The sequence below is a fragment of the Centroberyx affinis genome, unplaced genomic scaffold (genome assembly GCF_046629955.1).
Source record: "Centroberyx affinis isolate AG114_WGS23_722 - 3 ecotype Tasmania unplaced genomic scaffold, CSIRO-AGI_Caff_v1 ptg001999l_1, whole genome shotgun sequence".
Taxonomy (NCBI): Eukaryota; Metazoa; Chordata; class Actinopteri; order Beryciformes; family Berycidae; genus Centroberyx; species Centroberyx affinis.
Genome location: NW_027280343.1, coordinates 17501 through 35000, shown reverse-complemented (window position 1 = coordinate 35000; position 17500 = coordinate 17501). Strand labels below are relative to the sequence as shown.

General features: G+C 44.1%; 1 protein-coding gene across 1 annotated transcript in view; it reads left to right on the top strand.

Annotated features, from left to right (window-relative positions):
- The window catches only part of LOC139653917 (ADP-ribose glycohydrolase MACROD1-like), a gene marked incomplete at its 3' end in the record, with an annotated part of 64556 nt that overhangs the window by 38344 nt on the left and 8712 nt on the right, over positions 1-17500 (top strand). Inside the window, exon 4 of the mRNA XM_071530929.1 lies at positions 17364-17393. Within this exon, the coding sequence (XP_071387030.1) occupies positions 17364-17393 (30 nt within the window). The remainder of the gene's footprint in view (positions 1-17363; positions 17394-17500) is intronic.

The following is a 17500-nucleotide window of genomic DNA, read 5'->3' as shown; positions in this document are numbered from 1 at the left end:
ATAAGCGGTAAATAAACTGTATTATCTCTCTGGGAGCTCTCTGAGGGCTGCGGCCGCGGGTGCTGATGTATTCACAACATCATGACTTTGAGTCCCAACTAGTCGCACATTTTCCATACCACCCCCACCACTCCCTCCAATCTTTCTTGTCATTCTCTATTAGAGTCAGACCAATATGTGACCATTTCCATGCCAAAAAAAACACCCCCTGAAAATTTACATGGATTCAGTGTTTCCACCCCAGAATGTCATTCTTGGCCGGTGACAAAAAGCCCCCTGAAACGGCAATTAGACCATGGGACACTAAAAGCACTTCACCGAAAAACCCCATACAAATGAAAAGCTTTTAGGTGGGTTGGCAGCTCCTTAAGGCAGGGTGAGGCAGGTTTCATTGCAGGTTTTACAGACTGATGCCCCTGAAGCTGTTGAGTAAAAAAAAATCCTCCCACACCACACTGGGATGATTTCTCCGGTCAGACATCTGAGATAAAAATAATAATAATGAAAACGTATTCACTAGCCGCGGTACGGGAGGAATCGCTCTCATATCAGCAGTGGCCGATATCAGATTTTTAATAAAAAGGCTAATATCGGCCCGATGTATCGGTCTAACCCTGTTCTCTCTTGTGCACTCTACAATACTCTCCCTTTTATGTATACAGACACGCATCCAATCACACATATATCTACACACACATCTGCCTGCAATATTATATGCCAGGAGATGCTATGATATACCCCCGTGTCTCAGCGCACACACACACACACACACACACGCACACACAGCCCGGCACGCATACGCATCGTCTCATGACAGTGTGTGGATAAATGCATCCCATTAAATATGATTGAGTGTTTTTCCCGCTCAAATCATTTGCACTCTCTCTTCCTCTCTCTCTCTCTCTCGCTCAGAATGAGGTATGCACAGGAAGTATCTACAGACAGGCAATTTACGGGCCGAACACCTCGACACACACACACACACACGCACGCGCACACACACACACACACAGAGCAGTCCACCAGAAGACACTCTCAGATAGGTCACAATAAGTCACGCTACGTTGAACCAGCTACTTGCTCCTTTGGGGCAGATTCCCTGCAGTCCTATGTGTGAGTGTGTGTGTGAGTTGATGAATATTCATCTTTCTGGTGACAGAAAGGCGTCAAGTCTTTTTAAATGCAATGAGAGACGTGAAGTACGCGTGGCGTCCTGGTGGCGCAGCGGGCTAAGGCATGGCACCGCCGGTTCGAATCCAGCTGACAGGCTTTGTCACCTGTCACCCACCCGCACTTCTTCATCTCTCTCTCTTTCTTCATAATTTCATGTCACTCTCCATTTTACTGCCATCTGGGGAAGAAAAAAATTCCACGAAAACGAAACTTTTTAAAAGGAAAAACTCCAAATAAATCAATGTGAAATGTGTTGTAGCTGCGAGAAGCGAGGGAACCGAAATCCATGCAACTGCTGTCAATCTGTCAGTCAGGAGTCGTCGTGCTTGCGCTGTGTTTACCTTTGTTCCTCATTATGAAGAGAAAATGAGCACGCTCCAGACAAGGCTATAGGGTAATTATCGAAGCTTATTCAAGCAGAGAGTCAAGCACAATCCCTGCACACCTGAGAGATCTATTGGAATTCAATACATCAGGTCAAACACATATTCCTGGCGGTTGCCCTTGCAATCAAGCGCCATCTTGTCATGCTTTGTGGAGAGTGTAGCACTTGCAGAGCAGGGCTTGGTAATTGGCTTGGGTGGATTTTTCTTCCCTTCTTTGATCATGTAGCACTGTGTGTGTCAGTGTTGCCCATTCATTTTTTGTGGTGGTGGTCGGGCCGGGTAATTTGGCTTTTGAGTCCACCTCTGCAGGTCCATCTCTCCACATGTCAAATTTTGAAATTTCTGTTCGCAGATTGTAGCTTGTTGGGTTTTTTTTCTCCACTTTTTAAGATGTGGTAGCTTTCTTGCCATGGTGGTTGAATCTAGTTTGTGCATTCACCAAGCAGAGCAGGCCGGTTTGCTGAGGTACTGGACAAAGAGGGAGCTTTGCAGTATACACCGACACACCTGTAAAGGGGTGGAAACATGGGACTGTACCGAGGAAAACAGGTTTGCTTCTCATTAGGCACAGAAACATTTCCAGTCAGAGCCCTGCTTTTTGTCATTAAGCCGCAAGTCAACAAAACATTGCGAGCTCATCCAAGCTGTGGCATTGGTGCATAGCTGAGAATCCAACCAGCAAAGACACCAGTTTGTGCAAGTCCCGAATTCTGAAATTTAAGTCCTGATTTTATAAGTTCCAAATGAAGCACCACATGTCATTGCAACACTAATTTTTGCTGCAGGCGCTGCACTCAGACTGCTGCAAGAGACGTGAACAGTGGTGTCACAAAAATTAAATTGGAAAATGTAGTCCATTTGGAGCTTGTGGGACACCAGTGCCATCCCTTTGGTGAGTTATAAATGCTTTGCGTTTTGGACTAATATGAGAAGCTAAAACTACAGGGCTCTGAATGTTTCTGAGCCTTTTGTTGGAGTACGGCCCAATGTCACAGCTACAGATAAGCAAAAACATGTAAAAGAAAAACAAAACAATAATGAGCTACATTCTTTGCTCAGAAAATTGAAAAAAAGTACTCTTTATATAAAAACTAATTATACAGAAAATGTGTTTATTTCCCATGCCTGAAAACCTTCATTACAAAAGAGATGGCTGCCACAACCATTGGCACCATTTGTTGCACAGCTTGTCAGTGTCCTCAGTATGTTTTTGGTAAAATACCACTTAAATTCAATATAACTCCTTCAGGTACAGCCCATCTGAATCAGGAGTTTTCTGATGTATTCCTTTAAGAAGCTCTGACAAGCCTGTACTACAGTCTCTTGCATTTGAATCCTAATTATGTTGGGGGGACAATTGTTTTTGAATAAATGAATATAATCTTCTCAATTTTCCTGGCATAAAATACAGCTAATTACTTGTTTTTAAACCTTTTCGGCTCATTTTTAATCAAAGGCGCCACTATTTCCGGAGGCCACTGTAGCGGGTTTAAAGCTAGGTGAGGGAGCGGTGCAGGCGCTCTGAAGTCATCCCTGCTGCTCAAATGAAAGCTCATCCCTGAACTTCTCTCTGTGTGACTCCTACTCTCTCTGACCTGCCTGCATCTCCCAGACTATTGTACCGCTCCAAAAAATGGACTGACACACACACACACACACACACACATACACACAAACACAGCCATAATGCAATATAACACTGCCTGATGCAAGGCCATTGTGTTTGCTCTTGTGTGTGTGTGCACGCTCGTGCGTGCATGTCAGAAAGCCTCCTAAATTGTTAAAACCTTCCCTTGTGTAATGCATCTCTCTAATGTTCTTATCCGGCATCTGCTGTGGGATATATTTATTTCAGTATTTCTGGGGAGCAAATTTATTATATCTTTTCGGGACAGTCTCAGCCAAAACACGCCGTAACCCCAATTATATAAAAGCACACTGTTTGTTTGGATGCCATACTGCCTCCTACAATAGATTATGTAAGGCATAAAGTAAGACAATAACTAGGCCTACATAGAATCCATTTTGAAATGTTGTCTGGATGTCTGTCTGTTGGGTTTCTTATCTTCAGCTCTATGGTTAGTTTGTTGTTTTTTTAAACACAGAGCTCACTTGAAAAGGAGAAGTAAATCTCTGTGGGATTTTACTGTTAAAAGAAAGTCTACACATTGATTTGTCCTATCTATTTAGAAAATGTGAGATGTGTGTGTGTGGATAATAAAATGATAACTACATAGAATGTATTGTTTGTTTAATAGAATTAGATTTTTCCCTGATCTTTCCCTCCCACTGATTGTGCATGTTTTTTTCATGAGAAGACAGAGTGTCCTGGGATCTGTATGTTACCTATAGGGAGCCTGCCCACTGTCTCTTGAGAAATGGGATCGTTGCCTCTTTATAATCTCAATGATTTTCATGGCGATTCTGACTTTTTTTATTCTATTGGATATATAGTATCTACACACAGTACAGTATAGAGAAACAGGTAAGAGGGAGGAAACAGGGGTGTGACATAGGCCTAGTTCATGAGCCAAATTCAAACCCATGACGTTTAATGCACATGATATGGTCAGGACGACCCTTTTCACATTTAGATTTTCTATCGGTTGTAGCCTATATTATTTATTTTTTCACGGTGCATTGCTGTTATTACAGGGGAATGCAATTGAATTAGGCATATAGTTTTCTTATGGCCTGGGACAGTGCAGTTATTATCTATCAACATGAAGTTTCTGTTGTGAAGGGGAGACTGCAGACTTATTCAGTGTTAGTGCGATTGTTTACATCTAAATGAGCTTTGCATTGTACTAGTGTTTGTTGAGAACCAGAAAATGTACCCTAATCCCCAGGAAATCATCCTGGGTACTGTCTCAGTCTGACTCTGTGAGGCTGTACAGTACATGGTGGTGAAATCACTGATCCGGGGCCGGGCTAAACTCTCCTCTCCTAGTCTTCCCTGAGACAGACCAAGCTGTCCAGCAGCATAGGAAGCACATATATTTTGTTTCATTATTGAGCTCTGTATGCCATGCCTTTTCCTTTTCCATTTTCTTTCTTGATGTATGCCATGGCCATGAAGATGACAAGACAATTTCCTTTCTTGGTGATCAATAAAGCACAATCCAATCCAGTCCCGTCAAATCCATCTAACTTGGTGCATTGCTGACTGGGGGACTTAACCATTTGGCTACCTGGCCCAGCGCAGGTTTTCTTTTAACAAGGCATCCTTAAAAATGCCACAGAGGCAGCCACCATGGGCACCATCCATTTGTTACAACTGGTTATTGATTTGTATGGGTACCAATTCCAATTCTGAATCGATAAAGAAGAAATGAAATTGGAATCGATAACAGCATGCCAGAATCAACAAGCTCTGATGAGCTTTGTAACACTCCAATCCTGCTTTCTGCATTTTGTGTTGGAACATTAATGCTGCATGTGACAATTTTAAGCTTGAAAACAAAGCAGAGGATAACAACACTTGAAAGAGATAAAAAACAACAACATGTAAACAATTACTTAGACCTGCTATTAATGGGTGTAGTATACAGTATACTGATTATTCCTTAAAAGATGTAATTTCTTCCAAGAACTTGTATCTAGAATATATTTTTGAGAAAAATCAATGAATGAACTGGATCAGAAATGGTGTGGGCACATTAGATGGGAAGAGAAAACAGTCTCTGGATGCCCAATATAGCATCTAGATGTATGAAACAGAGCCAGTCATCTCTTCCTCTTGACACCTGCAGTGCTGCCACAGGGCGTTGACCCTGTGCCTTGGCCACTGCTCTCCAGTACGTGTAACCGCTCGCTTGTGAACTGAACAAACCGCCACCAGGGAAAAAAGCCCTTGCTGCTGCTGAAAACCGGGGGTAGTTTAACTCCTGACTGAGGTCATATCTGGTGGGGTTGTACAGTGCGGAATGAATCCAGTCCCACACACAATACAGCGAGAAGGGGGTGAGGTCTAACTCGAGCTCTAGATGCTAGCACCCACCTAGACGACGTCAAAACAACACCAGACACGCATGGTCTTTTTTGGTGCTGGTCTAGTGAGGTTTTCATCAGTAAACCTCTGCTATATCCATTCCACTTTTTCACTAATGGTCCAGATTCAGAGTACTGAGCCTCAGTATCAGGCAGCCTATATGGAGTATCGATCCAATCCATTTACAGAACAGTATAAAATTTACCCATTGGTTTGCACAAAAATGATTACAGTAGAACCCATTTTTCCATTATTAAGGAAGATCTAACACTCTACTTGATGTGAAATAGGCAGAAAATCAAGTTGCTTTGCTTTGATTTCTGACACGTTACACATGGATCTTGGTATCAGATTTTAATATTGTTGGAATTTTCCAGTGCTGATACCCTTTATTAGCCTGGTATTGGCCTCATATCCCACCACAGTATCAGTCCAAGGCGGTTTCGGTTATGGGTTACATGTCTGGGTGTCCTTGTGTGTTAACAGCGAACACGCGTCATGTCAACACACGTCGTGTTAACACGTCGCCACGGACACATGTTTGTACACATGTCCTTGTTGAAATGTTGAAAAGTAACACGAGACCCTTGCTTTCTTAGCTGAGCCGCTGTGATGTGTTGAGCATTTTTAACAGGCAAGGACGCCTCTCAGGCAGAAGCAGAGCGCCTTGTTAGGATGAATGACACCTGTAACAGTTTTCAGGAAACGGCACGAACAGCCATTCAGGAGCAGAGACGGTACCGAGCACGCCTCCATTTCCAGCCTTCTTCAATTCTACTTTGTTTTTAGGGGGGTGGAGTATGTGTTAGGTGCCTATTGTGCCTTATTTTTCTAACCTTCTTGGGTTATTGTGTTTCAAATGGAGAGTTATATAAGCAGTGTTCTTCCCCTGCTGTCGGATGGGTGAATGAGAGGAGATCAAAAGGGAGGCGATAGAGAAAGAGTGTCTGCTGCCTTCTCCTATTCTTTATTCTCGCCACATTCTGCCAATGTGCAGTTCCCTCTAACTGCATGACTTGCCCTGGATTCTCTCTCTCTTTCTCTCTCTCTCTCTCTCTCTCTCTCTGTCCCTCTCTACCACATTACACTTTAATCTCATGTTCTGTGCTGTTTGCTCTCTCTCTCTCTCTCCCCCTTTTTTGCTTGGTGCCTTTCCCTTGCTCTCACTCTCTTCCCTTGTTCTCTGTCCATCACTCCATCCATCCCTCCAACCATCCATTTCTGTCTTTCTTCTTTAATCCCATGTTCTGTACCGCTTTGGCCCTGAGAATCTCATTCTAATCTGCTATCTCAATATGGCCCAGTATGCGTGCTAATCCTGTGCTTGTGTGTGTCTGTGTGCGCGCGCATGCGTGTGTGTGTGTGTGTGTTTACATCCAGAGAGATGTTAGGCAATGGTTCTGCTGAAATGAGTTGGATGATGCAACATTTTGTTTGTGTATTTGCAGTCTAGTTGATGTCCTACTGTACAACATGTAGCTTCAAAGCGCATAGGCCCTTGTGTGTGCGTGTGAGTGCGCGCGTGTGTGTGTGTGTGTGTGTGTGTGTGTGTGTGTGTGTGTTTGGGGGGGGCTGTACGCAGTGTCATAAGAGAGGGGCATTCCCATTGGGATAACATCGTGGCCCTTATGACAACTACAAACACACACACACACACACACACACACACACACACACACACACACACACACAAGCCCAAACCACACACACACACACAAGCCCAAACCAATTACACACAGATGAACACACACACTATTGCTCACATGAGGGAAACGGGGAGGGAGGGAGGGAAGAGCGATGGGAGATGAGAGAAAACATGCAAGTGGGAATTCTATCTCTTTATAAAGTATAATCTCTCACTTTAATCTCTCTCAGGCTGTAACTCTCTGAAGCCCTGCTGTTTAAATCTCTGACTTATTTTCTGCATTTTACTGTGGAAAAGCTATCCAGCAGGTAGCTGCACAAACACACACATAAACACACGCACAAACACGCATACAGATTTTTTTCCCCCCAACATGAGTCAAGCCTGTTATCATTCAAACGCCAAGCAATACAGAACGGAGAGTAAAAGCCACAGGCTCGCTGCTAACATTTACAATCCCATGTGTATCAAAAGCTGTGGTTGGTATTCCGACACTGTCTAACCTGAAATTAACCATTTATCCCTTTTTTATGAATGCATAGTCATCAACCGGGGATGAAAGCGACCCGAAACAGATCCTACCTTTGTTATCCATTTTCTGCCTCTTTTCTGCTCGCCTCCCTCAAGCCATCCTTGTCAAATCGGTCCCATCCTCTCAAGTTAATGCATTTTTTTTTTTGCGGGTCGGATAAGTCCCCTTCAATACAGCCGGGCGAATGCACCGGGGAGGGATGGGGAGGATGCGCTGCCGTCCGCCTGCCTGCGCCGAGGCTCCGGTATACACTAGTTATCTCCCACCCTGTTGTTTCACTCTGGGCTGCACTGTAGGTTAATGTGTTTAGAGCAAGTGTGTGTGTGTGCGTGAGCGAGAGAGAGAGAGAGAGAGTGGGAGAGAGAGAGAGAGAGACTAACCTCGAACAAAGTCTTGCATACGGTCTTCTCTCCCACGTCTGTTTTTTTTTCTTTTCTTTTTTTTTTTTTTTTTTTGCTCCCGGTTCTTTCTGTCAGTCAGCTCTCCTCAACCGTCATCTAACCCTACGTCAACTTCGCTACTTCAACTCCGGTCCAAAACGGTTTGTCATAACGTTAGTCATTTTTTTTTCAGCGGGTTTATCGTCTCCGCCCGAGCGCAAAATAGAATAGAACAGAACGATAGGTGCGACTAATCTCTATCTCCACCTCGGTTTATCCCTCCGGTCTTCAGGGCGCCTCAGTCTTTTTTAAATAAACCAACTGTGTTTAGCAGCGGGTTGACAGGTGTCGCCTCCAGCGCCAGCTCCATCCTCCTCCTCCTCCTCTTCCTCGCCTCGCGCCCGACGCTGCGCGCAGTGTTGTGTTTTCCTTTTTCTTTTTTTTTTTCTTTTCTTTTGTGCGCGAGGGGGTGATATTCCTTACAGGGGCTCTGTGAGCTCCGTTACAAGGGTTCAGCAGGTCGCCACGGTCCAGCAATTACCGACAACTCACCAAGCTTTAGACTGACAGGTGCGCGCACACACAAAAAAACACACACACACACACACACACACACACACACACACAAAGCGCCATAGACTGTAGTGGCGCTTTTACGCAGCATGAATGAGCTTTGGTAGCCGGTGGTGCTCACGGGGTCGCCCGCAGCCTGTTTGGGGCCCTTTAGATAGAAAAGGAGTGGAGTGTCAACCCGGAAGAGAGGGGACAGGAAGGGCTTCTCACCATTGCCAGTAATGTTGAAAAGCCCAGTTTCCTTCACCTGTCTGTCATCACTTCTTTTGAGCTTTAATGAAATGTATAACATAACACAAATGTTGCCATTGACATCGTACTCTTTCTGTTGCGAGACAATTGCACGACAAGTGGGAGAGTCAATTCCTTGACTCCAAGAAGGTTGAGAGTCGAGGTCGGCTGTCAGCCATTGACTGGGAGTCAAGAGGCAGACCAAGCCTGACTGTTAATTACCTTTTAGGCTGTTTCCTCACAAAAGAGTTACTACGGCTTAGCCTTTATTGGTGCTGCACACGCAGCGGCCTCAAATGTATCTTTCTGCGGTTTAATCTGTAGGAGTCCATTCAAACGGGTGCTGCCTGATCTCATTGTGCATTCAAGTGCTGTCAGGATTATCAGATATTTAACTTTCCCCTCAAGTCAGAAGTCGGGGAAATCGGTATTCTAGATGGCACACGGATTGGCTGAGTTGTGATGTACTGTAGCTGCCAATATGGCTGACAGCAGCATCACTGTCTGTTGCTGTTGACTACTCAAATTATGCCGTTTGTGACCCATCTTCTCTTGAATGTAACTATGTATGTAACTATCGCCTCTACTAGCTGGGTCTTGGGTACACATGAAAACCGAACAGATATTATGCTTCTTCACCTCCATGTTTGTTTTCATTTCCAACCACAATGTACATGAACGGTAACAGTACGGTAAAAATGACAGTAATATTTCTATAACATTCCAAGGGACTATTAGTGTGTCTGTGGTACTCAACAATGAGTCTGTAGTTACCATAATTTATGGTATATACTTTTTTATCTCCTATGGTATCACAGTAATATTCCCATCCACTGGATTCTCTGAACTAATAGTATGTCACAGCAGTGCAAGCTCTAAAAATACCTTGTGAAAAACATGCAGCAATTCCTATAACCATGGTGAAATTGGAACCAACTGAAATGAAAATAGCTGAATGGCACAAGCAAGGTCTGGAAAAAGCAAGTGCACTTTAGTGCTTTCTAGGTGCTTGGGCAGAGGGGTGTGCAGGAAAAACAACAGCTCCACCTGTTAACACACAACACATAAGAGCTGTGATGGTGCAGTGTTCAGCGTTGGTCTCTTAGTATTCCCACCAAAATTCAGATTACAGAAAGCCAAAAGAATAGGCTGTCACTAGATTTTAGAAAGCAATTGATCGTAATATTTTGATATGCAATACACAATCAAATCTGATATAATTACTTAATAAAACTCAAGTAAATTTGGCGCTTATAATCTCATACTATTTAATATAAATGACTAACTAGCTACCAACGGCTAGCACAACATTGGATATTTTGATACTTGCTGTCATTGAAGTTGATGCTTTTGATAACCCTAAAACAAAAAACTTACAATAAACAAAACTCATCATTATTAACAACATGGAATTCGATTTCATTTTATTTTATTCAGAATGGCCACTGAAGGAAAGTAGTTGCTCCCATTCGCTAAATCAGATCAGTCCTCTTGTCTACATTCACCGGCTGTGACCAATCACAGCTGTCCATTGCGCAATGCGCTGCTCATTTATCTCTCTACACATCCGCCTTTCCACGTGACATAAGCTCGCATGGCGGAAATGTGCTGAGCAGGTTACTTGCTCAAGTTGCCCAGTAGTGACAAGTAGCCCAGTACATGAAGTTCAGAAGAGACATGACTGGCTTCCTCAGTCCTAGATCTGGGTAAGAATAGACAGACTCCATAGAGAGGCCAGTCCATCCTCCAAGTCTTGATGCTGAAATGTCTTAGTAACATTAGGTTTATCAAATGTCACTTGTAAATCTAGTTTCAAACCAGATGGATTCAAACAAGAGCAAAACTGCAAAGTTTGCTTTGGGGTTTTTGTTACACCTCAAATTTGGATTGAGATTGATTCAGTCACCTCAGCAGTCATCACAGTCCTGTATGATGAGACGGCGGCGCAGTACAGTGGGAACATTGTGCAGCGTGTCTCTGTTCACCAGACTCCCAGAAATCAAAGCAACAACCCTGAGGTAAAGTACAGGTCTATTATATCAATGTGTGAGTTAGGACTGCAGGAAGCTTGAAAACAGATGCACGATAAGTTAGAGAGTCTCTAGCTGTATCTGCTGAAGGGACAAAGGAAACAAAAAAAAAGTGCAAAAAAAGATGCAATAAAATAACTTTCCTCCCCAAATTAGACTAAAATCAGCATTTCAGCATCATTTTGGGAATCAGCATTTTAGCCATAATTACGCGGTCCAACATTGGTCTACACTCATTATGTGTTTTGTTGCATAGGGTGGGGCGACCCTCGGTTGATCCTTAGACTCATTCATTAAAAAATTAAAAAATTCTGCAATGGTTAATTATTGAAGGCAAATCAGTTTATCTTGGCAATTTCTTCCAATTTCTTTTCGGGGGCGACGTCTTTGAGGTCAATACAAGTTTCAATCAAGAAATCTTTTTAATCTTTACAGCCTTCCTCTGCTGAAAATGTGTTTCAATTTTGTCCTGAGGGCTACCCATGCTGATTTTGCAGGCCTGGTTAATCATATTTAATTTCAGATCAAGGTTTAGAGCCACGTCTGCGCTCATCCTCCACTACAACAGTAGCTTTGTCCTTTTCTTTTTTTTTTTTTCCATAAGGACATGAGCAAATTGATTGGCATGCTCAAGTGGACAAACTAAATGATGGCTAGAAATTAAATGACTGAAAGAGATATAATGGTGGTTAGGACAAGTGGGTAGAGGAGAGAGGAATGGAGAGAGAGAGAGAGAGAGAGAGAGAGAGTGAGGGAGGAATAAACAAACAGGTTGCACTGAGGCCTGGGGAATAAGGGAGAGAGGGAGAGGAGATGAGAGAAGGTGAAAAATAAGATGGGGACGGCAAGGATAGAAGACGTGTTTACCACTAAAGGAGAATTTAGCCTGGGTGGATGCAATTTTCACAGTGTCTTCATCATCGTCATCATCATCATCATCATCATCATCATCATCATCATCATCATCATCATCATCATCGTTATTCCTGACTTCCCAGTGCCTATTGTATGTGCTAATCTCTAAGTACGTGCACACACACACACACCCACACACACTCACACACACAGACAGGTGGTTCCACCCCTAGTACCAGACTTTAAAATAAACCAAACACCACAAGCTCTTTCTCTCTCGCTCTCTCTTGCTCTCTCTCTCTTCTCTTCGGTCTCTCCATCACAGGCAACTTCTTCTTTCTCTTCCTCCTCTGTCAAGCCAGGTTTTAAGCATTTCGCTCTTGTCCTTCACCCGCGCATCAATCTGTCCGGTCCTCCGTCCCTCTCTCTACCTCTCCATGTCTCTCTCTCTTTCTCTCTCTCTCTCCCCCTGAGTGTGATTACTTACCTCCCCAGAAAGAAGAAGAGGTACACTCCATCTTGTTGTTTTATGTTCCCAGAAAATTTAGTCCGGTGTCTCCCTTCTCCACCCTCACCTCTCTTTCACTTCGTCTCTGTCTCTCGCGCTCACTCTCCGTCACCCCTCCCTCTCCTCCCTCTCTCTCTCTCTCTCTCTCTCTCTCTCTCTCTCTCTCTCCCCAAGCCCTTCTTCCCTCCCCTGACACCTCACTCTCTCCACCTCCCTCCCGACTTCTTTCTCTCTCTCTCTCTCTCTTCCACCCACCCACCCTCCCTCTGTTTCTGCCCCACCCTCCTCCTGTCCTCCCTCCCCATCAACTTGCCCTTCCTCTCCCCTCTCTCTCTCACCCTCCTTCCCTGTATTTAGTGGTAGAACTTATCATCCCCCCCCCGCCCCCCGCCTCCGATAATTGTTGCGTCTCGGCGGCAGATGCTAGCATGCTTTATTTAGCTGTTCAGTATTAGCTATTCCAATTAGTCATGTAATATCAATAAGAAAAAGAAAACTGTTAGTCTCCATGTATTGGGCGCCATGGGAGAACGGAGTTGTGTGTTTGTTTTTGTCCGTGCAACAACTGTGGCCAGTACGCGTGCACACACACACACACACACACACACACACACACGGTTCCACTCGTACACACTCAATCGGGTAGAGGGTACATATGGGTTTTAACAGATGGTGAAACACTTTCCCTTGAGTATCAACGTTACTCTCTGTCTCTCTCTCTCCCTCGCTCTCTCTCTAATTAACTAGGTTTCAGTAACAAACCTTTGGGCTTTGGCGTTGCCATGGTTACCCTAACATTGAATCTTGACTGTCTGCATTTGTATGTGTGTGTGTGTATGCATGGCGGCTGGCAAGTGTGGTGTGTGTGTGTGTGCGCGCGAGAGAACAGGTCTGTGCGTTTTGTGCCCCTGTGTGTGAGATCGTTGGCGTGCACGCTCGTGTGTTTGCGTGTGTGTGTGTGTCATGTATGTGAGCACGCGTGTGTGTCCGTGTCTCTGCGAGCGCGTGATTATGCATACACATGAGTATTTTGGTGGCTTTGATGCCTTTGTCTCCCCACAGGGCTCACAGCCTGGCTCCGTCTCAAGCACCTAGCTCTATATATCGATAGAGAGGACAGCAGCATTACACGCTAGATTAATAATATATCATAGGCCTATATTATCTTATATAAGACAATTTCAATAATTATATAATCCCATGAATAAAGATTACGGGGAAATGAATTTAAAACAGGGATCCTGTGGTAGATAAAAAAAAAAAAAATCAATTCTGCACTTGTTACAAGGAAGGTAAAAGTTGAGCTTGAGTTTGAACTTGGCACCCCTTCTTTCTGAAAGATAGAAATGAAAATAGGATGTGGGATTGTAGCTTTTGAATTACAGAGTAAAGGGCAGCCAGCTGTGAATATGATTATGGACTGAGATAAGTCCATACTGTCCCTATAGTTCCTGATATAGCTAAGTATACAGTACGCTACAGGCAGAGTAGGCAGTCAAACCTACTTGAGTATTTGATTAATTTCTTCAACACTGCATTGGACAAAAGACTGAGAGGAGAGCAGTGTTACAGTGGAGCAAGACATTGGGTGTCCTGCTTTAATGGACAGATATTTTAACCTTTGTTTACTCCAGGAAAATCAACAGAGCTTGCCGTCTCTTTTTTCGCATTCATGCAGTTACACTTGTTCCCACCTGGGAGCTGCCCAGTGCAACCACAGTGCTTGACTGCTGGCCTCAGAGCAGCCACACTGGAGCAGTTGGGGTTTAAAGGAAAAAAAATCCACATTAAAACAATATTGGCAATGTACATTTCTGGGCCCATTTTTTCGTTCGGTGGGGTATTTTTCTCTTTCCTGTGGATAAGTGCATACGCAGATGACGTGACGCCACACTGAGATATTTTCAGTGCAGCTGAAACAGAGTTTATTTTTCAGCTATCTAAAACCTCAAAGGTAAATGTCAAGTTTTGGTGCCTGTCCCTCAAAATCAAAGAGCGAGGGCTTCTTTCTAGACTCGTCATCATACAGGCAGAGATAACAATTTCTCCTCGTAACAGCGGCCTCAGTAGACCAGAATGCAGTGCAGCCATGGGACATGTTTCGAGTAAGAGGCGCGATTCACACTTTTTCTTGACTGGAGAAACTTGCACTATCGCTAGCACTATTTCTCTCTCCAGCTACACTAATAACCCACAGCTGAAAGCAACAAGTTCACGCCTGTTTTCTAGGGGTTGTCGAGAGGCATTCCGGGAAATGCAGGAAATCACCAACTGAAGTAGAAGTAGAGGAGGTAGATCGAGGGAAGCTGACTTACGACACACTCTGGCTGTGATGTCACATTCAGGTCGCGGATGTCAGCGTTTTTTGTTATTTATTTCCGTTATGGGCGAGCCATGCATCAACTGTTGATGATCCAAATCAATTGTTTCAGTCAGTGGCTTCAATCAGGAAACTGAACTCCTGGCACAATAAAAAGGTCACTTTATTATATTCACTTATAGGCACAGAGCTGAGTGTCGATGGGGAAAATCTAGGGTTTTTTTCTCGATTCCTGATGAATTTTGGGGATATGAGGTTTCGGCTGGACCTTGATGACTGCGATTTGGGTCCGGCGCTCTCTCTCCAGGCGCCATCAGCTCATCTTCGAGCCGATTTTCTGTTCTTTAAGGGGGGGTACCATTCAACACTCAAGAGTTCAGATGCTCTTAATATGGCCTGGGGCTATGCAGTCCACTTTAGTCAACATAGATGAATATTTACTGAAGCCAGAAACCAGAGGCACAAGCCCCTAATCTTTGATGTCACTCCGATGTACAGCCTGCAGCTAATCAGTATAAGATGAATGGGAGATTGACTTTGTGGAGACAGATTTTTTTTTTTCCATCAAAGCTTTTACATCCAAATGAGCTTTATTTCGGTTCCTCACAGGGTCCGTCAGTTCTGAACCAAACTGTGTACCTCTACAGTATATCCAGAGAGTCTCCCACGCTGTCACATTAGATAACTCTTCCTATTTTTCTGTCTCTTCCACTTCATTCTGTATGGAGCTGTACGTCGGTGGCATATCACAAATTAGGCAGCGGGACATATTTCACTTTCGGAGACGGCGGTGAGCCGGCGGTTCACAGAGAAGTACAGTACAATTGAATGCTGAACTTGAGTGGGATTCTCCTTTTAATGAGGCAGAAGAGATGGGGAAAATGATACAGAATAGAGGATACTTGAGAGAAAGGCAGCAATGGGATTCAGTCTCTCTCTCTCTCTCTCTCTCTCTCTCTCTCTCTCTCTCTCCCTCTCCCTCTCTCTCGCAGGCTAGATTAGCAGAAAAACTAACTTGCCTGATACACTATCGGTTGCCTGATACACTATCGGAGTGCGTGCCTCACTGGCACAGTGCCTGCTGGCAAAGTGTAACTAAAATGGGAGATGTCCCCTGCGTTTCCTAGCTTAACTTTGTAACTGTCCCTCGTAGAGAGATTATATGCTTATTAGATTTTCCTAACGTGGTCACGGCAGCCCAAATTTGATCCACGAGCAAAAGAAAGAATTGGGAAACATGATTTTTATGATTTTATGGTTCAGGCTTGAATTTGCTTAAAGTGTTGCAGATGTCCTCAGGCTAGCGCTGCTGACTCCACATATGTTTATGGATATGCGAGTGAGAAAAACACTTATATAACGCATATGTCAGAAGCAGCCACGGCCAGCCGTATCACCCTGTCAGCAATTTACACTCTTTAAACATGTGCAGTCATTCGGTCCAAGCAGGGAACTTAATGATTTGGGACATGCTGGCCAGCCAAGCTACTAGCATTAATTTTCTACTTGCCTGGCTGCAAAAAGAGCTCATTATATATTGTCATTTTATTTATGCTATATCTATTCAATGTTCACCGCTCCGTTGTCCAGGTAAGAAGTCCCAGATGATCGACTTGTTTTATAACCAAAAGACAAATTGAACCATATGTCCTGCCTATTCCTTCTCACAGAGTCGTTTATTTTCATTTGGGCTGTAGCCTAAGCATTGAGTTTATCCATTAGCTTTGTGGCTAGCGATGCTACTTGGTCTGATTGAGCAGTGGGTCTTAATCCCGGTCCTCAGCACTCATTCCAGCCGTCTAATCAGGGACTGATTTCCACCTGGGATACCAGGTGAATGCACTTAACTGCAATTAACCAGCTGGTAGGATAGGAAAAGCAGCAGCACTCTGGGTCACAATGACCAGCATTGGAAACCACTGGTTTATACAATGGACCATTTATCATGAAGTGACTCGCCACATGGGAATAATGTTACGTTTTAATTAAAGGAGGATTCCAGTTATTTTCAACCTGGGCCTTATTTTCCTAGTTTTTGCCATCATGATGTTCAAAATTTTGTCACTTGCTTCAGTGGTTCAGTCCTGCTCCTCAGCTTCTCAAATTTTCATTCTAGCCAATCAGCTAATCAGGGACTGATTCACACCGGGGACGCCAGGTGAACGCACCTAACTAGCTGGTAGGAAAGCCGGCCTCTGGGCCCCGAGGAGCCGGATTGAGAACTGCTGTTATTGAGGAACGCCGACACCGCTAACAAGTCGTGATCGGGGGCATCTGAAGGACAGCACATGTGACAAGAGCTTGGTGATGAAAAAAATAGTCAGGATATCTGTTTAAGAACACAAGCAGTCGCCAGATCAGATAAAAGAACTTCATTAAATGGAGAGCCTGAGTTTCTGAGAGCAGCACACACACACACACACACACACAGCAGCACTAAGGGAGATATGTTTGTTATATTCAGACATTAATAAATCCAGCGATGAGGTTTGTAATGGGTTTTAACACAGGGGTCACAGTGAAAGAACCGCTGTCTCCCGCCTTAATGTCCAGGTAGTGATGCCTGCAGGTCTCGGAGGGTATTGTGCGCCCGCCCGTCTCCCTGTCTGACCACAAAAGAGACAAATTGATGCTTCTCCCACAGAATGAAAGAAGTGAGAATGTGATCGCTCCGCCGCGAAGCCAACAAAAGTGACGTTGTGATGTTTTAAAGATTTTTTCCGTCTCTGTTTCTTTCAGCCAACAAGACTCTGCTTGGGGGAGGAGGAGGTAAGTCACATCCTGTCTGCCACCGCTTTGGTGTGTGTGTGTACGTGTGCGTGAATGTGTGTGTGTGTGTGTTTTTTGTCCTATGTGCGGTGTGTCTGTGCGTTTGA